The sequence below is a fragment of the Lynx canadensis genome, chromosome D4 (assembly GCF_007474595.2).
Source record: "Lynx canadensis isolate LIC74 chromosome D4, mLynCan4.pri.v2, whole genome shotgun sequence".
Lineage (NCBI taxonomy): Eukaryota > Metazoa > Chordata > Mammalia > Carnivora > Felidae > Lynx > Lynx canadensis.
Window position 1 is genome coordinate 11,272,169 of NC_044315.2, and position 25,773 is coordinate 11,297,941.

A 25,773-nucleotide genomic window follows, 5' to 3' on the forward strand; every position below is an offset into this window, starting at 1 on the left:
TCTGCATCGGTAACATTTTGAGGTCGATGATTCCTGATTCCTTATACGGTACAGTGTATACATTTCAAGTATTGAGTTTAATGAATTTTCACATGTGTATATACCTCTGTAACCAGCACCCGTATCAGGAAATGGAACACTTCCTTGTGCCCCTCTCCGTCACTTGTCCCAAAGGTAACCAATATGTTGACCTTCTACCACTAGAGATGGATTTGAGCTGTTCTTGAACGTCATAAAAATGGAATCACAGAGGATTTGTTCCTTTGTGTTTGGTTTCTTCCATGAGGTATCAATCATCCTGTAACTCACTCATGTTGTTAAATAAATAATTCCATTGTATAACTTTATTCACCCATTCGACCGTTTATGGACATGTGGGTTGTTGCCAATTAGGTGCTTTTACAAATAATATTGCAAGGAACATTCGTGTACGTGTCTTTAGGAGACGTAAGCATGCATTTCTCTGGGGTATATACCCAGGAGTGGAGTTGCTCAACCACAGGGCATACATATATTTCCTTCTGGTAGACACTGCCAGCATTTTTCCTAAGTTGTTGAACTAGTGGACACTGCTGAGTTTCTATACTTTGAAAGTCAAGTTTTCCTCTGCAGTATTTTTTTTCTGGGTTGGTGATGCTAGTAACTGTGAGATGTTGAGATATTTGTCAGTCCATCTAAGAGTATACATATAGGGGCACCTGGGTGGCTCATTGAATTGAGCGTCCCACTCTTGACTTTGGCTCGGGCCATGATCTCATAGTTCGTGGGCTCGAGCCCCGCTTATGGCTCTGCACTGACCACAGAGCCTGCTTGGGATTCTCTCTCTCCCTTTGTCCCTCTCCCCAACTCACATGCACTTCCTCCCTCCCTTCCTCCTTCCCTCTCTCTCCCTCTCACCAAAAATAAAAAAATAATAAATAAAAGCATGTACACACACACGTTTGTATTTTAAATTCATTCAGTATGGATCCAGAGGTAGGTATTTGCCTTGCCATATGCTTGGGGCTTAATAGTGAAAAGCTGCCCCTAGGAATTAACAGGAAACTATCTGTTAGTTTAAGAACATACAATATTAATCACAATAAAATTTAACTATTGAATAGAAATCTGCTTTTATGACTCAGGAGTGAGCATGAATATCAACTATCTACGTGTAGTATTTAATTCATACCAGAGTGAAACCAGAAGGATGAAGTGACTCAGGGACAGTCTCCTGAATCCTGCCTCTGGCATTATTCATTTGCAGCGGGCTGAATTGCATTTTATGGCGGCTGTTTTCTCTCATTTATCCCTTTGAGAGGAAGCAGTAACTAAATATATTAAACACTGCTTGGATTCCTCAGCACTGAGCATTTTAATTCTATCAAGAGTGTATCAGCATATGATTGAAAAAGAATGGAAACTTAGGGCTTCAGTTTCTCAGTTCACCTAATCGTTAGTTCAAGAGATCAACCTGTGTGGTCTGGAGGGCACTTTAATAATAATGTCGATAGGGGCGCCTGGGTGGCGCAGTCGGTTAAGCGTCCGACTTCAGCCAGGTCACGATCTCGCGGTCCGTGAGTTCGAGCCCCGCGTCGGGCTCTGGGCTGATGGCTCGGAGCCTGGAGCCTGTTTCCAATTCTGTGTCTCCCTCTCTCTCTGCCCCTCCCCTGTTCATGCTCTGTCTCTCTCTGTCCCAAAAATAAATAAACGTTGAAAAAAAAAAAATTAAAAAAAAAAAAAAAAATAATAATGTCGATAAAAGAAAACAAATTGTCCAAGTAAGTACTCAGAATCAGTGTAAAAAAGGGGTGCGTGGGTAGCTCAGTCAGTTGAGCATGTGACTTTGGCTCAGGTCATGATCTTGCAGTTCTTGAGTTCGAGCCCCGCTTGAGGCTGTATGCTCACAGCTCAGAGCCTGGAGCCTGCTTTGGATTCTGTGTCTCCCTCTCTCTCTGCTCCTCCCCCCACGCATGCTCTGTCTCTCTCTCAAAAATAGATAAATGTTATCTTTTCTGTGTAGAAAAGGCTGCTAAGCTGGAGTTTCAAATAATAGAACTTTCTTCCATTTCAATGGAGCTGTGCTAGGCCGTTCCGTCATTCATCATTCATTCACACAGGGATTCACACCTACTTCTTGAGTCCTACGTACGAGGCCTTGTTCTAGGTACTAGGCATACAGCGGGAAGTAAAGCGAAGGCCTTGTTTTTGTGGTTGTGGAGCTGATCTTCTCGAGGACAAGAGGCAAGAAAACTATATATGCAAATATGTCATTTGGCGCTCTAGAGGAAAATACAGACCACGTAAGGGGTATGGGAATGAGTGTAGGTTTGGTGTTGGGCACCGCTGTTGCTTTTTATAAGGGACGGTCAGGGAAAGCCTCTCAATGACATTTGTGCCGCGACCTGAAGGGATTGACGTCCACTGGAAGAAGAGTAAGCCAGGAGGAGTGGGGAGCCTGCTTAGTGGGCTGAAAGACAGTAAGGGACCTCTGCAGTTGGAGGAAAGGCAGTGAGGGGGGCAGTATTTGGAGGCAGGGTCAGAGGGACAGCAGAGACCCACATCACATAGAGTTCTACAGACCGTTGTAAGGACATTGGCTTTTTCTCTGAATGAGAACACACTGAAGGGTTCTCTTCAAGTCTTCCCTTGAGGATTACCTTGAACACTGGTTGGAGAACGGACTATAGAGACAGGGATGGGAACAAAGAAATGAGTAAAGATAGCTGGTAAGTGTATTCAGGCAGGAACCAAAGGGCACAGGTGTTTGATTTTGTGCACTTACCACCATCTCTTTGCTTTACTGGTAAAGATTATTGTACTTGTCCAGACAAGGATGAACACAGTGTTGGCACATTTGAGCCACGTTAGTAATACTTTAATAATACACAAATTAGCAATATGCCGTGGCTCTTGGGAAGTTCTGTCGTTAATGCTTTTTTCTATTTATCCAATAGCAGTGTCCTTCTGAAAGGTCTTCCTCTCGTCTCTCCTGTTTTTATTTAATGTTGTACCATTCTTTGAGCCACTCACGCTCAAACTTGTCACCTGTGACGTCTCTTTCCATAGTCTCCAAACACAGGGGTCAGATACTGTTGTTACCTGCCTGTCTTTCAAACCCATATCCTGTTTCTGCCATTCCCAACTTGAGTTTAGACCCTCCTTTTCCTCTCACGGCTGGCCATCAGATTCCCCTTGTCCACTCCGTGGAAAGGGTAGCAAAAACAATGCAGGGTTTGTAGCGGCGTCTTGATTCAGATTGGGCCATCTTGGTTCTTCCACGTACCTCTTGGGCATTTTGCAATTTTTGAACCTCAGTTGTCCCTCTACAGAATGAGCATAACAGTGTCTAATTGGTAGGATCGCAGTGAGGATTACGGGGGACTGTGGACTGTTGAGAGTGCACGGCAGGTCCGAGGAGTGGATTCTTTCCACTTCCATCCTTCCAGCTGGCTCCATCCTGGAGCTGCCTGGCAGGGCCCAAAGCGTAGGTCTCATTGTCTTTCCTCTTGCCAGAAACCTTTCGTGGTTTCCTTTTGCCTCACAGGTTAAATATGGGCCCTTTTGCCCGGCATTCAGAGCCCCAGTTCTCTCCCCATGACTTCCGTTTCCAACTTTGCCCCCATTACGGTTCTTCTCCGTGTATTTCATGTAGAGCAAATTCACCATTTTTATTATCATGCTGTCACTTCTGTATGAGAACATCTTCACGCTGTTACCCTGTCTTGGGTCCTGTTGTCTTCACAGAGCTCACAACTGGAAATGGCTTGTCTCAGTCCTAAAACATCACTGCACTTGGAGGAGTCAGTGTGGTACCCCAGCTCTGGAGCCAGAAAAGCCAGATGCTTCTGTGTACCGTCATCCTGGGGATGTTGCCTGATTTCTGCATCTCGATTACCCTTGCAAAATGAGGACAATAATACCTCCTTGCTAGGGTTGTGGTGAGGACTAAGCAAGGGACTACATGTGAAGCAGTTTGAATAGTGTCTGATACTTGGGAAGCTTAAATCAGTTTCTATGCAATTACAGGCATGAATAGCCAACATTATTGTATCATTAGGACCTTTATTTTATAGGGAACTCAAAATAAAAGCATTTTGAGATACAGTGGAGAAAGAGGCATGGACTAGGAACCAGAAGACCTGGTTCTAGTACTGGTTCCCATTACGAAATAAGCTGTGTGATGGCTAGTATGTCACTTAGCCTCTCTGGACCTTACTCTCTTCAGCCGCAGAAAGAGAAGGATGAACAAAAATCTCTAAGCTTCCTTTCAGTTCAGATAGCCACACGGATATCTGATAGCCACCTGCAATTCAAATCGACCAAAACGGAACTCTTAATTTCCACTTTTTGAAACACACTCCCTCCTTATCTCCGTAAATGAATGATACTACCATCTATCAGTGTAAGAAACCTGTGGGTTGCCTTTGAATTGTCTGTTCCTTTCATCATCTACATCTAATCTATCTGCCTATCCTTTTGGTTCTACTTCCAAAACGGATCTTGGTTCCATCCCTCCGCTGCCTTCCTGCTTCCACTCTTGCCCTCTTTCAGCCTCATTCCCACCGAGCCAAAGCGGTATTTAAAACCTCAACCAGATAATATCACTCTTCTGCTTTCAAGTCCCCGGTGGCTTTTCATTGTACTTAGAATGAGATCTAGACTCTTGTATGTCCTCCCACCACTCTCCCTCTTGTGCTTCAGCTGCCGTTTTCTCTTTTCCTGCCAGCTCCCCAAACTCACGTCTGCCTTGGGCTTTGCTGCTTTCTGTGCTTAGAATATTCATCCCCCAGATGTGGACGCAACTTGTTTCTTGGATTTAGATCTCCGCTCTAATTGCCCGCCTCCCGCTAGTGCCTTACCACACCATCCTGTGTTTTCCTGAGGTTTACCACTATCTGAAAATAGCTTATTTATCTCTCTCTGTCTTCGGTAGAAATGAAACGCCTTCATAGTAGGGCCTTTTTCCTAGCAGTGCTTCGTACATAGGAAGAATGCAAAATAAAAATACATGAAGGAATAAGTATAAACCCATTTTTAAGGAGCTATCACAGTTCATATTAAGCGGAGGATTGTGTTTGTAGTTTTCCAGTGTGAAAACTTTCCCTTCGTTTAATCTCTCCTACTCAATGAAGATTACTGGGCACACATGCTTGTGCTAGAAATAGGACCGTTAAACAGTATAACGACACATTGGTTTCTTCCCCTGACCTAAATGGCTCTCAAATTTACCATTCTCTCCATCTCCTCACCCACACTAACACCTTACTGCAAATACCATCTTCTGTGGCCTAGAGGACTGCCTCCCCTCCGGTCTTTTTCCTGTAGGTTCTAATCTCCCAACCATCCGGACTGCAGACAGCAGCCGGCGAGCTTTGCAGTCGTTGCGGTACCCTTGCTTGAAATTTGAAAGCTGAAGTTTTCCATTGTTCTCGGGATAAAGGCCAGAATCCGCCCTGGTCCGCTACGTCCTGTGAGGCCGGCCCTCAGTCTCCACCGCAGCCCACGCTCCCTCCCTCCCCTCCTGGTTCCCGCCTGCCACCAAGCTGGTACCGCTTCCTGGACGGGTTCACTACCCAGCACCCATGTTGTCTCCTTCGGAACTCAGGATATTGTCCCTTCCTCGGGGAAGCCCTCCCGGGTGAGGCCAAGCTCCACTCCCCCTCATGCAGCCCCCTGTCATCCACGACGTCTCTTTCAGTGCTCTGGTTTTATAAGCGCACACTCTGGAATACGGTAGCCTTGTAAACACGCGTAGCCGCGAGCTCGCAGCTCAATAGCTAATTGCGGAAGAAACGTACTGAATAGTCGCCCGGCCGGTCCTCGCCCCTCCCTCTAGGGCTGCGCTGAGGCTGTTACGCATTAAGCAGGCGCCGCGGGGACAGGAATCTCACCGCGCCTGCGCGAAAGGGCACGCATGCGCAAAAGAACGAGCCCGCTGACAGATTGGCGGCGGCAGCGGCGGCGGCGGCCCTGGCCCTGGACTGCGGGGAATGGGAGTCCTAGGTCTCTGAGCGCCGCCCCCGCCTCCCTGCCCCCGACATGGCTCAGGAGAAGATGGAGCTAGACCTGGAGCTGCCTCCGGGTACTGGCGGGAGCCCGGCGGAGGGCGGCGGCACTAGCGCCGGCGGGGGCCTCAGGAGGTCTAACAGCGCCCCCCTGATCCACGGCCTCAGTGACACTTCGCCGGTGTTCCAGGCCGAGGCGCCGAGCGCCAGGCGGAACAGCACAACGTTCCCGAACCGCCACGGCCTGCTGCTGCCGGCCTCCCCCGTCCGCATGCACAGCAGCCGCTTGCACCAGATCAAACAGGAGGAAGGCATGGACTTGATCAACCGCGAGACGGTCCACGAGCGCGAGGTGCAGAACGCAATGCAGATAAGCCACTCCTGGGAGGAAAGTTTCAGCCTGAGTGACAACGATGTGGAGAAGTCCGCCTCCCCGAAGCGCATCGATTTCATTCCGGTGTCACCAGCACCGTCACCCACCCGGGGGATTGGGAAGCAGTGTTTCTCACCATCCTTGCAAAGTTTTGTGAGTAGCAATGGATTGCCTCCAAGTCCTATTCCCAGCCCAACGACTCGATTTACTACCCGGAGAAGCCAGAGTCCCATCAACTGCATTAGACCAAGCGTTCTTGGACCATTGAAAAGAAAATGTGAAATGGAAACTGAGTATCAGCCAAAGAGATTTTTCCAGGGCATCACCAACATGCTTTCTTCTGACGTTGCACAGCTGTCAGATCCCGGTGTGTGCGTATCTTCTGATACCCTTGATGGAAACAGTAGCAGTGCCGGATCTTCCTGTAACTCACCAGCTAAAGTCAGCACTACCACCGACTCTCCTGTGTCGCCTGCCCAAGCGGCCTCTCCATTTATTCCAGTAGATGAACTTTCATCTAAGTGATTCACCCACCCATCTGAGACTCGGGGTGTTTTTTTTGCAATGGAGAGAAAAATCAAGTTGGAGCAAGCACTGAACTTTGTCAATTAATTTGAGGCTCTTTCCTATCTGACCCTTTTCCTTTTTTTGGAATTTCCTGAAATGTTGTTATTCTAGAGAACTTTTATGTCAGGTTCCTGCGGGATGCCCTTGAATTCAGTGTAGTAATATTTTCAGACGTTTTCCCAATAAGTGTGTTGAAGCATACGTCTTTATGCTGCTAATATGTTTAAATACATATGTTATCCCTTGATTTTTTAAAATAATTGAGAGCTCTATTTATTTATGGGATTATTAAGTTCTGATGCAAATATAAATGTTGAATTAATCAGCATAGTAAACTGATGTTTTAGAATTCCATATTTCATGCCCACACTAATTTTTAATATTACTTTTCAGTGATTGCTGATTTCTATTTGAAGAATAACTTACGTATTTACAGCAGTTTTGTAAAAAGAATGTTAGTTATAACACATCAACCCAGTGGTTGTCTCTTTTACCCAGGAGTCCTTGGATATTTAATTTTCTGGGTACATAAGTGGCTGGGAGGGGGAATGATGAGCAAAATATAAAAGCTTGCAACAAGTCTTTTAAAATTATATAATAGTAAACATTTAAGAAAAGCATTTTCTAATGAAATTTTAATGGAAATTCTAATTAATCATGCAAATATCGCTACAGAAAAGTTAAAAAAAAATTTTTTTTTTTTTTTTTTTTTAGACCAGAAAGTGCATTCTCTCGGGTATAATCCTGAAGTGACACGGGCCAGTGCCTTGCAGTCTCAGCCCACTGTACGTAGGCTGAGACCAGGTTCTTTGTACCACTGCAAACTTAAAAGTTTTTCAAACATAGAAAATGTGGGAAGCTCTGTTGGACTTCACCAGGGCCCCCAGGCAGATAAAAGTCTCTCATTGATTGACACGCTTTAAAATATCCAATTGTGCCTCAGTGAAATTCCTTGCCACCAAGGAGCCAGAGCAACTTTTGGCCACCTTTCTGTCCTGCCCATCTGTCACCTTCCGGGTTTTCCCTGGCTCAGGAGGGAAGCAGCTGTTTCCTTGCCAACAGGTCCTTCCCCCCCCACCTCCCAACGAACTAGGGCATCATCGGTTAGATAGAGGTACAGTGTAACTTGGATTTCTGACAGTGAGCAACCACAGAACTGTGGAGTCATGTCAGAAAACTCTAGTTAAAGCTGTAGCTGGAGTCGCCTGCCTTGGGATTGCCGGTTGATTCAGGGTCAGTGATGTGCAAGAGAAAAATCAGTGGAGGGTCACGTAGGTAAATCATTGCTTAACTTAGGTTTCGTTTAGGTAGAGTTCTGAAATGTTCTTTTCCTTGCCTTGTTACAACTAAGACAAAATACGGAAATATTTAATAACAAACGTTTCTATATTATACTTCCTATATCTTCCTTTACTGGATAGATAGAAAGAATGGCAGCAAAAGGGGAAGGGGAAAAAATAAAAGAGAGACCAATACGAAAAGCTCCGACTTTCTTTAAGTTAACTGCTTACAGAGACTTTTAACGATTGTGTGGAATTTTTACAGCTATGAGAATAAATGGAACTGGTCAACTTTTGAAAGTTGCCTTAAGAATTCAGTGAAATTATGTCAAGGGTAAGATTGTTTATATAGGCTTAAAATTCTCTGTTCTGGGTAATAGTTCACATGCTTCAGTCTTGACCTCGTTCCTCAAATTCAAACCTATGTATCCAACTTCCTGTTGGGTACCTTAACCTGCTTCCAAAGGTACTTTAACCTCAGCATCTCCAAAACAAAATTTATCATCTTCTCATTGAACCTGTTCTTGAATTACCTAAATTGATGTCCTCACTCTCTGATTTTCTAAACTAGAAACCATGAGAAGCATTTTTGACTTTCCCTTTTTCCTGTCACATCCAGCTTAATCACTTAAGTTCTGTCTACTGAAATGAATCTCCAGCCTCTCCTCTTCTCTATTTCTTTTGCTTCTGATTGAGCTTATGTTCCAGCCTAAGGTGGTCTCCTCACCCATTTTCTCACCCTCCTTTTGACCCAGTCTCCACACGGCCTCTGAAGTGATCTTTGTCAAGTAAAAAACTTGCTTTGTTTTCACCTTCCTGCTTGAAAACTTCCTTTGCTTCCCCATTTCCCACAGTTTAGGGAATACTTTCTATAGCCTGGCATGTAATAAGGTCCTTCATGAACTGGCCATCCTGGAAAACCACTGTACAACTCTGCTTATCCTATCCCAATACACATCCTTCCTTCTCACTCTGCAAACACTAGACTACTTGATGGTCCTTAAATATGCCACGTACTTTCATGTGTTCGTGCCTTTGGATGGATTGTTCCTTCTCTTTAAAATGCCATTCCTATCCTTTTCTGCCAGGCAAATGCTTTGGTTCTTTTTATTGCCTGTTAATTTTAACTATGAAAGAATGTATGCCTGCTGATTATAAAAATATTTAAACAATGCAGTTATCTGTGGAGTAAAAAAATGAAAGTCTGCCGTTTACTATGTAAAATTCATCTTCCCTTCCCCTCGGTAATTTCTGTTAATTCAGTATGTATTGTACACGGTGTTTTACTCCTCATTTCCACGTATATATGTATATAAATTCAGGAAACCAACATGTCATTGACATCTCTTTTCCTTTCTTTCCTCCTGTCTTCACCAAGTCTTAACTGATTTTCTCTTCCAGAATCTGTCACCTTCTTTTTTTCTAAACTGCCACCCTGACCTAGGCTTCCATCATTTCCCTCTTAGACTTCCAAAGTAGCCTCCTAATTCCCACTTGTCCCTACACCACTCACTCTGGTTGGCTATCCATTCGTTCTCCATACAGCAAGCAACTACAGTAATCATTTTAAAATTGCACATGTGATCCTTCCATCCCCTAGCTTAAAGCTTTTCATTTGCTTCCTGGTGTACCAAATTGTATTGATTCTGGCCTAGGAGGCCCTGAGGGATCTGACCCTTGGTGCTCTGTCCCCTTGTTTTCTGTACCCCATTCTCACTGGCCTGCTTTCTTGTTAAAGACAGCATCTTCTCTGCTATTTTATGGTCCTTTTGCCAGATCGTTTTTTCTGAAAGTATAGGGAAACCTTTATTTCTCTAAGCTTATTTTTCTATATGGTTGGTAAATTTTAAATCAGATGTAGCTCTAAGAGTTTATAGAGACCATTTACATGATCACATTCTCGTTCGTAACGTTAGTCATTAACTTTGTAAAATGTGAGGACTTAGCTCATGTAAGAATTATCCTTCAAAGAAACATGTTTAAGGTATTAGTATTGCTGTGCTATCAACTTTGTGCTCGAAGTCCCAAAGCACCTATCAACATTTAGTTAAAGTTCAGTCTTATGTAAGAAACGTCTGTGGTATAGTTCCCTTTATTATATTTGTGAAAAACAATGAAAATGGAAAAAATAATGAACGGTCACCAAATACGCAGATGTTGGGTGTCACAACCTTTAAACATACTTAAAAGATTGCTTATAATCAAGAATAATCTGTATCACGTTGCGTTCCAGTGATTCACATTTATTACATTAGGTCAACAGGTCACACTCCTACAGCAAGAGACCACTCTTAATATTTGGCAGTAAGGTCGGAGAAAGTGTCAAGGCTTATAAGGGAAACAGAATTAGGGATTTTTTTTTTCTTTTTTGTATAGCCATGTTTATAGAAGAGTAGGAAACGTTTGAAGATCCAAGAGAGAGGTGGGAGACGGGAATAATTGCCAGAACCACAAACCAAGGAAGATGTAACTTCTATTTCCTGAGTAGCATCAGTGAATAGAAGAAGGGGTTGGCCTGAGAAAGGAGGTCTGAAGGCAGAAAGGAGAGCAGAAAGGCTAGGCAAAGATACCAGTACCTGCCGAACTGATTTGCTATTGCAGAAGTTTATGGGTGGGGAAGAAGGTATCTGAAAAGTAGAAAGAACTTGTATCTGGTTGCTTTTTTTCCAATTATCAGGTAGTCTAGGATATTCAGGGGCAGGCGGGAGTAGATTCAGAAGCTTGAGCAAAGGAAAGATTTAATGTTGCCTCTGTGAAATTCCATAAAGCAGTGACTTAAGGTCAAGAGGAAGGTTTATGAGGCCGCATTGGATGGCTGGTTGCAGTTGGATGGCAGGTGCAAAAGAAATGGATTGGATTGACCTAGGTTTGGGCATTGGTTAAGTAGATCTGGGTTGAGTCCAGTGTTTGAGGCAATTAAAGCTTCTGCTAAAAGTGTAGCTGAATTGCTGGCCGGGGCCTTGAGGATGGTAAGAGAAGTCAGCAGTGGGTGATGCGTGAGGCCCCTCTCTTCACGGCCTTGCTTACGATCAGCCATGGCCGTGCACACAGAGAATCGGACCTCACTGCAGAACTCTCGCTTCAGCTTTGCCCATATTTTTCACGGCTCATTTTGTTTTGTTAGAGAATCGATCCTAAATCAGCAAGGCTTGAGTTGCGCTTACAGAAATAAATAAATAAACAATTTAAGTCACATTGCTCACTGTAGCCAGGCCGGTTCTTTATTCCTCCCCTAACTTGGCATCCAAGTAGAAAACTTTCTTAAAAGCTGAAATGACATACACACACACACACACACACACACACACACACACAAAATTGTATATAAGGTACTTGCTATGTGGCAGGCACTATTCTAGGTACCAAACAAATCTATTTCATTTACTCCTTATCACTATCATCTGAGATAAATGCTGTTATCCTCGTTTTACAAATGAGGAAGAGAGGTTAGTGCTCAGGTTTCTAAATGTTTCTACCTCTTAGAGAGGTAGGCAGCGTATAGTCGAAGTTAAGAGCACAGGCTGTGGAGCCCAGTGGTGGTGGGGAGGATTAAATGGGTCCGTATATCTAAAGTGGAGCAGTGCTGGGCAGTTTCTTTAGAAGTGTCAGCTGTCATTATCCCTGTGGCTGTGGTGGTTGTCCTGATTGTCATCTAGAGAGGATGTGCCAAGGAAGCTTTTCTTGATCACCCTTGCCTGGTGAGACTCCCGCATTCACACCGGTAACAGTATGCTCTCTATTCAGGGCATCCCATCCTTTTATGAGCTGAGTGTTTTCCACGTTGGAGAGTCTTTCTTGTAACCACCATGTTCCTTTGTAACTTTCACCGTTCAATTCAAGGCTGTGGCTCTGGAAAAGGCAGAACAAGCCTTATCTCTCTTTTTTAGGCGATAGCCCTTCCTTGACGGATCAGAAACACTGATCCTCTGTAATTACCTTCTCTTGCTTCTGGATTTGAGAAATCTTGAGCAGTTTTTTCAGTGTATTCCCCACCCCTGGGAAATAGGGCTAGCATCCTTTACAGTGAAGATTTTCGCAAGATTGTGATCCCTTCAGTACTGCTTGCCTTCCCCAGTGGGAAAATGGAAGATGGCCTGCTAACATGAGCCATTGCCTGTAATGATAATTAATAAGAATTAGCACTCATTTATTGAATGCTAAATTGAGCCCCTAGACACTATTTCCAGTGCTTTGTATGTATGTTTCATACATGAGATGAGAAAAACAAGTACATTTTCTCAAGCCTATATTCTTTTGTTTTTTTCCTTTTGAATTTAGGGTTTTTTTTTGTTTGTTTATTTTTTTCTTACGTACAGAATTTTTCCTTAATTGAGATAAAGCACGTTTCCAGCTGGCTAGTGCTGTCCCTTGTATGTTGAATCAAATGATATGTTGATGTAAAATGATGGCTTTAGACGTTGTTACATAGTAGAGGATGCTCTGAGAATTGTTTTCTTTAGTAATAGTTAAAAGTAAATTAGTATAGGGGCGCCTGGGTGGCGCAGTCGGTTAAGCATCCGACTTCGGCCAGGTCACGATCTCGCGGTCCGTGAGTTCGAGCCTCGCATCGGGCTCTGGGCTGATGGCTCAGAGCCTGGAGCCTGTTTCCGATTCTGTGTCTCCCTCTCTCTCTGCCCCTCCCCCGTTCGTGCTCTGTCTCTCTCTGTCCCAAAAATAAATAAACGTTGAAAAAAAAAAAAATTAAAAAAAAAAAAAAAAGTAAATTAGTATAGAAAGAAATTAGGATTTACATATTTCTTAACTGATTTGCTATTTGAAATAGGAAACCCCAAACCAAAATAAATTTTAGACTGTTTCCTTACACACACACACACACGCACACATATTTGTGTATACACTCTCTCATATATATATATATATATATATATATATATATATATATATGCTTTGTTATATTTGAATTATACAGTATCTTTGGTTGTCCTTAGATTATCATTTAGGTCAACAAAACCAAGACCATTTTGATGCCCCCCCCCCCAAATTAGCCCTCTAGGTTAGAAATGTGTATTTTTTCCTTGTGTAAATTGAAATATAATTAACATACAGTGCTTTAGTAGTCTCAGGGACACAATATAACGATTCAACCATTCTATATATTAGTGCTCTTCGAGATTAGCGTGCTCTTAATCCCTTTTACCTGTTTCACCCATCCCCCACCCACCGCCTTCCTGGGAGCCACCAGTTTGTTCTTTGTATTTAAGAGTCTGGTTTTTGTGTTGGTTTCTTTGTGTGTTTTCTTTCTTAAATAACACATAGGAGTGAAATCATATGTTATTTGTCTCTGGCTTATTTCACTTACTCTTATACCCTCTAGGTCCATCCATGTTGTTGCAAATGCAAGATCTCCTTCATTTTTATGGCGGAGTAATATTCCATTGTACATACCACATCACCCTCACCCGTTCTTCCGTCGACGGATACTTGAGTTGTTTCCACCTCTTGACTTTTGTAAATAATGCGGCAATAAACACGGGGGCACGTATATTCTTTTGAATTAGTGTTTTTGTTTTCTTGGAGCAGCTACACAGTAGGGGAAACCCTGGATTATAATTCTCATTTAAAATTTTTGAGGAACTTCCATACTGTTTTCCACAGTGACTGCACCAGTTTGCATTCCCAGCAACAGCGCTCACGGGTTCCTTTTTCTCCACATCCTCACCGACATGATTTCTTGTCTTTTTGAGTAGAGCCATTCTGTTGAGGCGATACCTCCTCATGGTGTTGGTTTACTCTTCCCTGATAATTAGTGATGTTGAGCATCTTTTCACGTGTCTGTTGGCCATCTCTATGTCAGCTTGGGGAAGATATCTATTCAGGTCCTTTGCCCATTTTTAAATCCGATTGTATGTTATTTTGGTGTCGCATTGTATGAGTTCTTTATATATTTTGGATATTAACCCTTACCAGATACATCATTTGCAAACCACAAAACTCCCAGAAGGCCCCATAGGCAGTGATCTCTTTGACATCGGCCATAGGAACATTTTTATGTGTCTCCTCAGGCAAGAGAAACAGAAGCAAAAATAAACTGTCAGGACCATACCAAAATAAAAAGCTTTTTGCACAGCAAAGGAAGCTGTCAACAAAATGACGAGGCAACCTACTGAATGGGGGAAAATGTGTCTTTTTTTAGAGGAAAAGTAAGCAGGATTCAAAGGAGGATCCAAAACCTTTTATTGCCTAATAACAAGCTTGCCTTCTTTCTCTACAAGAATTCTCCCCAGAGGGCAGACATTTAAATTCAGAACAATTGAGCAATCTCTGAGAAACTTTATTATTTTTTTTTAACTTCACCTCATAGAAAATCACTGCTGAATGAAAGGACCCCAAAAGGAAAACTTGCCTTTCAATACATTTTCGAATTTGTGCTTAGACTTCACATTTCGTGGTGACATGTCCCTACATTAGACATTTTGAATTTTTTTAACGTTTATTCATTTTTGAGAGAGAGACAAAGCATGATCGGGGGAGGGGCAGAGAGAGAGGGAGAGACAGAATCCGAAGCAGGCTCCAGGCTCCGAGCTGCCAGCACAGAGCCCCAGGTGGGGCTCGAACTCACAAACCGTGAGATCGTGACCTGAGCTTAAGTCAGATGCTTAACCCACTGAGCCACCCAGGCGCCCCTCTTTATTTTTTTTAATGTTTATTTATTTTTGAGAGAGAGAGAGAGATTGAGAGGCAGGGAGGTGCAGACAGAAAGAGATGTAAAATCCAAAGCAGGCTGCAGCCTCTGAGCTGTCAGCATAGAGCCCCATGCGGGGCTTGAACTCAAACCGCGAGATCATGACCTGAGCCGAGGTCGGATGCTTAGCCAAGTGAGCCACCCAGGCGCCCCTAAACATTTTGAAATAAACCATCGAAAGGCACAGTTTGTTCTAAAGGATTAGTTGTCGTCTTAGAAGTTTAGCAAATCTTTTTTTTTTTTTTTTTAAATGTTTATTTACGTTTGAGAGAGAGAGAAAGAGCATGCTTGTGCGAGCAGGGGGTGGGACAGAGAGAGACAGAGACAGAATCCAAAGCAGGCTCCAGGCTCTGAGCTGTCAGCACAGAGCCCGATGTGGGGCTCGAACTCAGGAGCAGTGAGTTCATGGCCCGAGCTGGAGTTGGATGCTACACCGGCCAAGCCACTTGGGTGTCCCAGAAGTTCAACAAATCTCTGAAAACACTTCAGAAGTGACTTTTCGTCCTGTAGCTTGATTGTGAGGATAATTTTGTAACAGAGAATATAGACAGATAACATCAAATACTCAAGTTTTGTGTATGTCCAGCCTAACGCACACAACACATGCACACATTCACGTGTTCGGAAGCACACACACCTGACCTACTTCATGACCCTTGATCTGTGTGCCTGGAGCCATATTTAGCTTTCTTCCCATTTTAGATTGCCTCTCATTTCCCCCTCCTATTTCCAAGTGCTACCCTACAAGAGAAGTAACCTCTCTGTGCCTGAAATCAAGTTCTCTTTTATGGACGTCTGCAAGAAGTGCTTAGGGAGATGGAAAATCCCTCCTTAACAAAAAACCTAGGACTGAAACCAGAAAACAGAGAACCTCATTGCGTTTATGGACCTGCGAAAGTTCGGCTCTGTATCAGTGCCAGGGATGTTCTGGGTTGTTTCCAGTTGCCTACAATGGTCTTCCAAGCCAAACTAACATCTAGGGCTTGGCTCACAAAGGCATGTTGTGAAAGAAGACGATTGAGAAAGATCTTTTGTGCCTTCTGAAAGTAGAGTGGTTGGTTGAGGTAACCGTTCCTGTGATTCGGGCGGGCCCTCCCCCTCGCTTTAAGGAGAAGGAACAGTTTTGCTGTTGGAGTGCCCGGAGGATGACGGGAATTCTAGAATGCCAGGCGGCCGTTGAGCGCTGGTGTCTTCCGAACGGGAAAACGGGATGTTCGGGAGGGAGTGCGAGTGAAAGGTGGTGGATGGGTTGGGTATTTCTGTTGGCACGTGAGCCCTCTCTTGGACTCTTGTGAGCTCCTTGTTGACTGGAGAGCGACCTTCACGGTGGTTTTCTTCGTGGACCTTTGTTGAGTCTTTGCTCCACTCCTTGGGGGATTTGGAGTTGAATCAGGATCTGGTTTATGAACTTTTTCGAGCGTCTTTCTTGAATGTTCTCTTCTTTTGAGTCTTCTGGGGAAAAAAAAAACAGTAAATGCTAATAATAAGAATGATCCATCGATCTCGTGGTCCATGAGTTCGAGCCCCGCGTCAGGCTCTGGGCTGATGGCTCAGAGCCTGGAGCCTGTTTCCGATTCTGTGTCTCCCTCTCTCTCTGCCCCTCCCCCGTTCATGCTCTGTCTCTCTCTTTCCCAAAAATAAATAAATGTTGAAAAAAAAAATTAAAAAAAAAAAAAAAAGAATGATCCTTGTCAGGTTTCTTTGAGTCAAGAATTACAGTTCTTGGGGCTCCTGGGTGGCTCGGTCAGTTACGCGTCCAACTTTGGCTCAGGTCATGATCTTGCGGTTCGTGGGTTCGAGCCCCGCATCGGGCTCTGTGCTGACAGCTCGGAACCCGGAGCCTGCTTCGGATTCTGTGTCTCCCTCTCTCCCTCTCTCTCGGCCCCTCCCCCACTCACACTCTGTCTCTCTCTTAAAAATAAATAAACATTAAAAAAAAAAAAGAATTACACTTCTTGCTGCGCTTTACCGTGCCAATTTCTACTGGGTTTCTAACTCTGAATTAAAATTATATACCTATCTGTATAGTCTTCCTCAAGGCCCCATTTTACCACACTGCTTGCTACGAGGTATTTCTGAAATGCAACATGAAATACTACCCTCCAACTACAGGATTAAATCAAATTATGCAGCGGGAGTGTAAGAAGACCTCCCCACCTCCATGTATCCCCTGAATTCCGGGACTCTAGCTACACTGAGCTTGCCTGAGGCCCCCCGGGGCTTCTCGTTCCCATCTGCTGCCTGTGTTGTGGCAAGCTGTGTCCTCTGCTGAAAGTGGCTCTTACTCCCTTCTTCTTCTACAGTCTGTACCAACCTTCTTTCATTAACCCCTTCAAAACTTAGTCCAAGAGGTACATGTTCCGGAAAGCCTTCCCTGATGGCCCCCGCCCCTCCAGCCCTGGTCAGTGAGATGGCTTTCTTCTCTGATCCTTTTCTACCTGGTGTTTCCTTCTGTAAAGTCATTAACAGGTTGCCTCATATTTGTGTGGTTTCTTGTCTCTCTGCCATGTGCATAAACAAAGCCTCAGCCTTTTATTTTTGTCCTTACTACCTGTGCAGAGCACATTATAGTTGCTGAAACTTACATTGAATGGATGATTAACGGATGGATAAATGGATGAACGAATGGTACAGACTATTTTTAAGGAATCCGGCCATGTGGCTGAACTCTTTGTAGTTTGCTAAGAGACTAGAAATTCACTTTTTGAGCGCTTTTGACTTGAGCATCTATCACGTGCTTCACACTGGCTAGCCTCTTAGAATACATCAGTGGACAAAACAGAGACTCAAGCCCCTGTAGAGCACATGTTCTGTTTACATTCTAACAGGATAGAGGGAAAGGTGACCACAAACATAGTAAGTACATAATATATAGAGTGAGGAGCAGTACGGAGGTCAGGGTGGCCGGAGAAGAGTTACTGAAGGGAAGGATAGTCGGAGGGGCTTAGAGAGGTGCACAGGAGGAGGGATTGTTGCACATGTACGTGATGTAGGGTCTCGTGCACCGTGGAAAAACATTGGCTTTGATTATGAGAGATGGAGAGCCGTTGTGGAACTTGGTGCATACAATTGACATGATCTGTCCTAAGTTTTTTTTTTAAGTATGAAATTTATTGTCAAATTTGTTTCCATATAACACCCAGGGCTCATCCCAACAGGTGCCCTCCTCAGTGTCCATCACCCACCCTCCCCTCCCTCCCGCCCCCCATCAATCCTCAGTTTATTCTCAGAGTTGAAGAGTCTCTTATGGTTTGGCTTCCTCCCTAACTATTTTTTTCCTTCCCCTCCCCCATGGTCTTCTGTTAAGTTTCTCAGGATCCACATAAAAGGACCACACTTGCTGGATTGACAGTAGGCTCTGAGAGGCAGGCGTAGAAGCAGGGGCACCTGTCAGGAGGCTTTCTGACAGTCCAATAAGAGACAGTGATGGCTTGGTTGAAGGTGGTTGCATTGGAGGTGGGGAGAAGTGGTTAAACTCTATATTTTGAAGGTAGAGCCAACAGATTTGAGATGGTCACATGATAATTCCAAGGTTTGGGGCCTGAGGAACTGGGGGAATAGAGCAGCCATCATCGCCTGAGATGTGGAAATCTATGAGTGCAGTCAGATTTTTTTTTTTTTTTTTGGCTGGGTTTGTGGACCTAGGGGGCATCAGTTCCTCCATTTTGGATGTTAGGCACATGATCCTTTTTAGACATTCAAGTGGAGATATCAGGTGAGCAGTGAGATATCTGAGTCTGCAGTTCATGAGAGGGGGCTGGGTTGGAAATACACACTTGGGAGTCCTCTGCCTGTGGAAGGTGTTTAAAATCAAGAGCACCCTTGAGATCCCTAAGGGTCAGTCACATGGAAGGCAGCTATGCTCACCACTGTGCCACCAACGCAAGGGTCAGTCACATGACCATGTGCCAAGAATAGAAGAGTAAGAAATGAACCTTGGAGCACTCTGTGACGTCAAGAGGTCAGGAAGAGGAATGAGAAGGAGCAACCAGGGAGGTAGGAAGGCGAAGACAGTATGGTGTCCTGGAAACTTGGGTGAAGAAAAGTGTGAAAGGTGATGGAGCCGTCTGGGACGCCCATCGCAGCTGATCTGACAAGGAAGACTGATGGCTGAGTGCCGATTTGGTAACATGTGTATTACGGGCGGCCTCCCAAAGAGTCCTTGCCTTGGAGTGGTGGTGTAGAAGCCCCATCAGAGTAGCAGGTGCCAAATTGGAGTGAACCACATGGCTCAAGAAAGATATCGGATCCTTGAGGATAAAGACGAGCCAAAGTAAGAGTCATCCTTCCTCTCTTTCTTACTGGGAAACTGTTTTTAAGCGTTTCCCAGGAAGTGTTTTTACCTATATATGATGATAGTCTGGGGGGAAGAAAACAAGGCCAAGTCACAATTTCTTGACTTGTTTGTTTGTTTTGCATTATTGTGAGGGGGGGAAAGATCTGTAAATGTTTTGACCCCACACATGACTAAACTGCAAAAGCCAAAGGCTTAACTGATTGGCTTCCTTCATGGATTCGTCGGATTTCGTTTTATTCCCTTGTCGTCTATTTTTGATGGCTTTTTTCCACTTATAAACTGAAATTGAGTTCCACACCCGTGACACAATTACTTCTGTGAGTTTGGCCCAGTTTCTTAACCCAGAGACATTTTCCTCTTCAGTGAGTGCTGTTATTTATTTATTTATTTATTTTTAAATAGTTCATTGTCCTCTTAGATTTTATTCAGGGACCGATTTTTTTTTTTTTCTTACTCCTTTTCAAAATTCTTGCCGAACGGTGGGAGAGGACAGCGCCAGTAATGATAAGGAAGAAAAGAATGCCTTCCTCACGTGGAATGGCTCAGACCTCATTCTAAGTATAAAATACTGTCAAATTCGTTCTTGCGGGTTGGGCGGCGTGTCCCGATCCTTCATAAAAGAGGACTCAGGGACGTCCAAGCCTTATTTGTACCCGGGACGGAACAGTGCCTGCTCTGGGGTCCGCTCGGTCCTGATACTGCGTTTCTGTCTTTGGAGACTCCAGTCAAGCACTGCTCATTCCGTGGGGCCGCCTCTGTTTCTCCGGGCTCTCAGTAGTCTGGGTTTCCTCCGAATCACCGTACTGCCTACTGCCTGGGGCTCTTTGTCGTTTTCAGCCTGTGTTTGGGGGTGGGGGGTGGGGGGTCCTAAAGTAATGGTTCCACAGCACAGTTTCTGCAGACTGGTAGAACTGCATTCCAGACCTAGCCTTCCCACTTCCCAGCTCTGTGATTTTCCGCAAACTGCTTAATCTCTGTGCGTCTTAGTCTGCTCGCCTGTTAAATGGGAATAGCCCCTAGCTCAAAAGTAGTAAGGATTAGAGGGATTGTAAGGCATGTAAAATTATTTACCTGGAAACTGGTAGCTTGAATGAGTGGCAACCTGAAGAGTATGTATCATATATGAAATAATCCCCTATCTTGACGGCACATTTCCTGGAAGAAAGGGACACTGGCTTATGTATCTTTCCTCATACCAGTGCTTATCCATAGAAAGAACTCAGTAAGTGTTTATCATTGGTGGTCGTTGGTGCTTGGGAAACTGGAGATGTGTGCTCACGGAAAACTGTGATATGCATGTCATAATGTATTTGATTATTGCATACCGGTGAGTGCTTCAGGCTTTTGGAAATCTTCTAGACTAAAATCCATACGGTGCACAGTCTTCGGGAGTGATGTTACAAATTTTATGGTACATGAAGTCGATGAGCTTTCCTTCTAGTTTTCCAGACACTCATGAAAATGCTGAGTTTCTTCCTTCTTGACATTTCACAGCCTAGAATAAAGAAATGTGCTTTAACTTTGACACAGTCTATGAAATTCTGTATAATTAGACGAGGAGCTTAGATGACTTTTAAGTAAACTTTTTTAAGCCATGTATTTCAATACTGTGAAAGAAGACTAAAGGCAAGTATCCACATAGGCTAAAATACACGCACACACCTACTTTCTAACGATAAAGCAATATAGGTTCCTTTTACAAACTTTAGAAAATTCCAACAAGCAAAAAAAAAGTACACTTCCCTGAGACGCCCCTGTGTATACTCCCATGTGGATTATTCTGCGCTTTTTCTGTGATTGGAAATGCGTATGCAATTTTCGCCCCCAAATGGCATCATACTGTATACTCAGCCCCATAAACTCTGCTATTTCTCATGTAATATACAATTAAGTTTTGTCCACTCTAGAAACTTTTTTTTCCAAGTCAGTTTTGAATGATTTATTTAACAGTCATGTTTGGGGCTTATGTGTGTGACTGGAAAAGGAAAAAAAGTGTAGTTCTCAGAAAATAAGTGTTGCAGATTTTTTTTTTCATGAATCTGCAGCAGCCTTTTTCTCATTTGATCCAGACTAGAGAGTTATGGCGGTGTCGTCAGGAAAATGTTGCTTTTTATCTCCTACACTGGAATGATCCGTAATTCGGGGCTAGTCAGGTCACCAGTAGGTGGGTTGTTACGCTTCTGTCATTTCCGTGGAAGAAAGACTGAAACGTAGGGAGTGGGTGGTGGTTGGTGAAGGAGGCCAGTGTTAAATAGGTATCTACCCCACACACTTACGGCCACCACTGTTTCCACCTTTCATAGTTTCATAGTTTCATCTGGCAACTTTAGATCCTAATTTTCTAAGTTATTCAAGATACCACATGTCACCTCCAACGGCCCATTGAAACATCTCAGAAATCTTGACGTTGAAACTAGTATAGTTCTGTTTCATGCACTTAGAGATGACAAATGACAAAATTCCTTCATGAAGTTATGTATTTTTTGATATGATTCTTTTTTTATTATGAAATTTATTGTCAAATTGGTTTCCATATGACACCCAGTCCTCAGCCCAACAGGTGCCCTCCTCAATGCCCATCACCCACCCACCCCACCCTCCCACCCCCCATAAACCCTCAGTTTGTTCTCAGTTTTTAGGAGTCTCTTATGTTTTGGCTCCCTGCCTCTCTAACCATTTTATGAAGTTATATTTTTAAGTATTAGGGTTATAAAATGTGGTCACCAAATTTATAGGTCTTCAGAGAAGGAATAGTAGAGTTGACTTACTCATTTTACAATAATGTCTGATGAATACCTACAACGTAGCTGGCACTGTGCTAGAAGCTGGTGTTACAAAGAAGGATGGGCAGGGGCGCCTGGGTGGCGCAGTCGGTTAAGCGTCCGACTTCAGCCAGGTCACGATCTCGCGGTCCGGGAGTTAGAGCCCCGCGTCAGGCTCTGGGCTGATGGCTCGGAGCCTGGAGCCTGTCTCCGATTCTGTGTCTCCCTCTCTCTCTGCCCCTCCCCCGTTCATGCTCTGTCTCTCTCTGTCCCAAAAATAAATAAAAAACGTTGAAAAAAAAATTTTAAAAAAAAGAAGGATGGGCAAATCCTTAAGCTGCTCTTTGTAGGGTCCACGCACTTACAAATAACTACCAAACAGTGCTAGTACTTTGTTGCAATATGTAATAGACTTATTTCCCACAAGGTACAGGAATCCAGAAGAAGGTAATAACAAAGGTGTTGCTAAAGGAAGCAACTCTATTTTGGCAGGTTGATAAGTGAATGGGTGTAAGAGGAGACAAGGGGAACCTCAGAAGAGTTATCCAGCTGTGTGAAAGAGTATATTCTAGGTATTTCCAGCAAACAAGAATCGCAATCCTCATTTAAAACAATTAATTCTTGGGGCACTATGGGTGGCTCAGTCGGTTAAGCCTCCGACTTCGGCTCAGGTCGCGATCTCCCACTTTGTGAGTTCGAGCCCCGTGTCCGTCTCTGTGCTGACAGCTCAGAGCCCGGAGCCTGCTTCGGATTCTATGTCTCCCTCTCTTTCTGCCCCTCCCCCGCTCACACTCTGTGTCTGTCTCCTTCAAAAATAAATAAACATTAAAAACAATTTAAAACAACTCTTGAGTTTAAAATTTTTCTTTACTATTCTCATGTTTTCTTACTTCTTTGTGTCTGGTTTAAAAAAAAAAAAAAACCCTGATTGTTTATTGGTATATTCCTTTTTACAAATTTATTAAATCATTGGATCCTAAAAAAGTAAATGAAACAGATGTGCCTTAGTAAGGTGTTCTTGTAACTACCTCCCATCTCAGTGACATGCTTTTTTTTTTCTGCCTTGGATTTAATAGGTTAGAATTATGACGGCAGATTCCAGGAGATAGAAGGATAGACTAGACAAAGAATATGTAGTTTAAATTATTTACTAAATTTTTCATTCTCTTAGTAATACTCCGAACCACGGTCAAGATTGCTGTGTATATCTGTTGATCTCAGCATTGGAAGGGCCTCATGGGCTCTACATTCTGAGATTTGAAACAAAGTAGATTTACAGCAGAAATGAACCAGAGGTTTAGACTAAATAGATACGTTGTAAGAGAGCCATAATGACCTTATTTAAATATTTTCCACATTAAAGAAGGCATATAGTCCTGTGATGTTACTGCCATAATTTTTTTAATAAATGAATTTGCATTCATAATTTTTTTTTTTTAATGTTCCATGGAGTGCTACATACCAGCCAATGGGAATACTTGAAGAAAATAATCTTTTGGAGTCCGGATTTGAATTAAACTTCCTCCAAGTATAATGATTTATTTATTAATTTTGAGCTTGTTTTATAATCAAGGATTTTTAAAAATTTTCTTAGGATTTACGTATTTATTTTAGAGAGTGAGTGAGTGCACAAGCAGGGGAGAAGCGGAGAGAGAGAATATCTTAAGTAGGCTCCACACTCAGCATGGAGCCCTACAGTGAGACCATGACCTGGGCTGAAATCCAGAGTCAACATTTAACCAAGTGAGCCATCCAGGCACCCCAGCAAGGATTTTTTTTTTTTTAAGTTTAAGAAGCTTAACTAACAAAAGATTGGAGAGTAATAAATAGGGTGTATTTCTAATATGGTTGTCACATTGTTCACTGGGTAAATATTTCTTGAGCACCTACTATGGGCCAGATCCTGAGCTGTCATTAACAATTTTATGTCTAGTTTCTAAGAGACACATTAATCCCCTGGCTTCATGGAGTTTATATTATTGTGAGGGGAAATAGACATCCTCCCTTACCCCGCAGAAAGAGAGACTCACAGACAGTGAAATCATTTACATTCCAATGACAATAAAGGTTGGGAAGGAAATACACAAGGGGCTGAGAATTTGAATGGTAGAGAAGCAGTTTGGGAGAGGGTGAAGGGAAGGACAGCATGAGGTGAGGTTGAAAAGCAAGGTCGGCAGAAGCTCTTACAGGGTTTTAGAGGCCAAGGTGAGCAGTTGGAATTTTCTTCCGAATGCAGTGGGAGAAGCATTAAAGGCGTTTTGGGAAGGGAATGATCTGAAAGATTTTCTCGGATGATCATCTGGCCCTGTGGAGAAGGGAGGCAGGGAGACCAGGACGAGGCAGTTGCGTTAGACTAGGCGAACGGTGCTGGTCTCGGGGCTGAAGGATAGCAGAAGGTGGAGAGGAGAGGTGGTTCTGAGAAATCAGCAGGACTGGGAGAAGGGCAGGGGAGGAGGGCAAGAGAGAAATCCGGGATGGTGCCTAGTTTACTGACTTGAGTAAAAAGGGGCCGTTGGACGGGCTGGGGAGGTCAGAAGCGACGGGAGTAGAGCGTTGGTGACCCTTCTTTTATTCCAAATGCTTTGGCATGGCACGCAAGACCTTCCCTGCAGAACCTTCCGGAATCATGCCAGTATCCCTGGATGGGCACTGTAACACAGAACTGCTAATTTCCAGAAGACACTATGTTGTCCCACCTCCACGCCTTTGCAAATGCTGCTCCTATGCCCTGGAAACACTCATTCTAGCTTCTTTCTACCTTGCTGTGTGCGAGCCATCGTTTCCGATACAACTTAGGTGGGCCCCACCCCCGCAGGGGAGCCTTTCCGGAGCCCAGGCCCCACGCCCCTTCCATACGCTCCTCTGAGCAACCTGTGTCCACCCTGTCTGAGCACAGATTGCATGGTTTTGTGGCTGCTGGGTGGACCTTTGTCTCTTAGGCAGTACTGCCCTGGAACCCAGGCAAAGGGGGGCCCTTCCCTGGAACCCCTAACCTAGGTCTTGTCCTTGAAAGGGACTCTCTCTGGCCCTTTTCTGACTGTACCCCTTCTCCATGGGGCAGCAAGTCTGAGAAGCCCAGGGGATGTGCCCAGCAGAAGCGCATGTATTCCTCTCTGTGCCATGCTCCATGGAACCAGGACCCCACCTTCCAGAATTCTCCACACTAATGATACTGAGCCTCCTTTGAGGGCCTCTTTTCCAGGTCCCTCCTCTTGAAGGGCAGCCATGGCCCCAGTGACTACACCCTTGAGTCTGAAGGACGGGGAGCCTCTTCCGCAGGGCTGTCCACACATATGCACGCACGTCCCTTTGAGACGTGGGACGGAACTGCAGTGGGGAAGAGAGGGTGGCAGCCCCAGGGACAGGGGTGAGCCCTTTCTGGCCCCGACTGTCGAAGAGCCCAGGAATTGTAAATCCATAGCCCAGCCTTTCCACATCAGGTCCTTTGGTGGAATTGAAAACAGTGACGCTGGTGGGGACGGAGGTATGTGTGGACAGCGGGTGACCAGGGGACGCTGGCGAGGGAGGAGGAACCACACAGCATACCCCATGCGGGCCCGGACCCTGCACGTGTCAGGGTGGGCCTTTCCTTAGACGGCCGGCGTTTGACATTCAGGCCATGCTTTCCCTGGAACGGGACCTACGCACATACGTGTGTTTCTCAAGGAATGCTCCAGGCCTCCAGGACTTCTCTGGCCTCGTGATGAATCAGGGCGGCCTGAACCTCCTGGAGCCCCCTGGGCCCCACTGCTCCTTCTTCCTGCTCGTACTGGCCTTCACCACCCATGCCCCTAAGCTGCCCGT

At 44.3% G+C, this 25,773-nt stretch overlaps 2 protein-coding genes across 3 annotated transcripts in view; both read left to right on the forward strand.

Annotated features, from left to right (window-relative positions):
• Positions 1-25,773, forward strand: part of PIP5K1B (phosphatidylinositol-4-phosphate 5-kinase type 1 beta) — a 313,786-nt gene that overhangs the window by 76,012 nt on the left and 212,001 nt on the right. The gene's annotated exons all lie outside the window — the stretch shown is intronic.
• On the forward strand, positions 1,947-8,507 carry FAM122A (family with sequence similarity 122A). The gene has a single exon (XM_030294333.2). The coding sequence runs from the start codon at positions 6,022-6,024 to the stop codon at positions 6,883-6,885; it is 864 nt and encodes a 287-aa protein (XP_030150193.1). The 5' UTR covers positions 1,947-6,021; the 3' UTR covers positions 6,886-8,507.

Coding starts and splice junctions, on each gene's coding strand:
- FAM122A (XM_030294333.2), top strand. CDS start 6,022: ATGGCTCAGGAGAAGATGGAGCTAGACCTGGAGCTGCCTCCGGGTACT.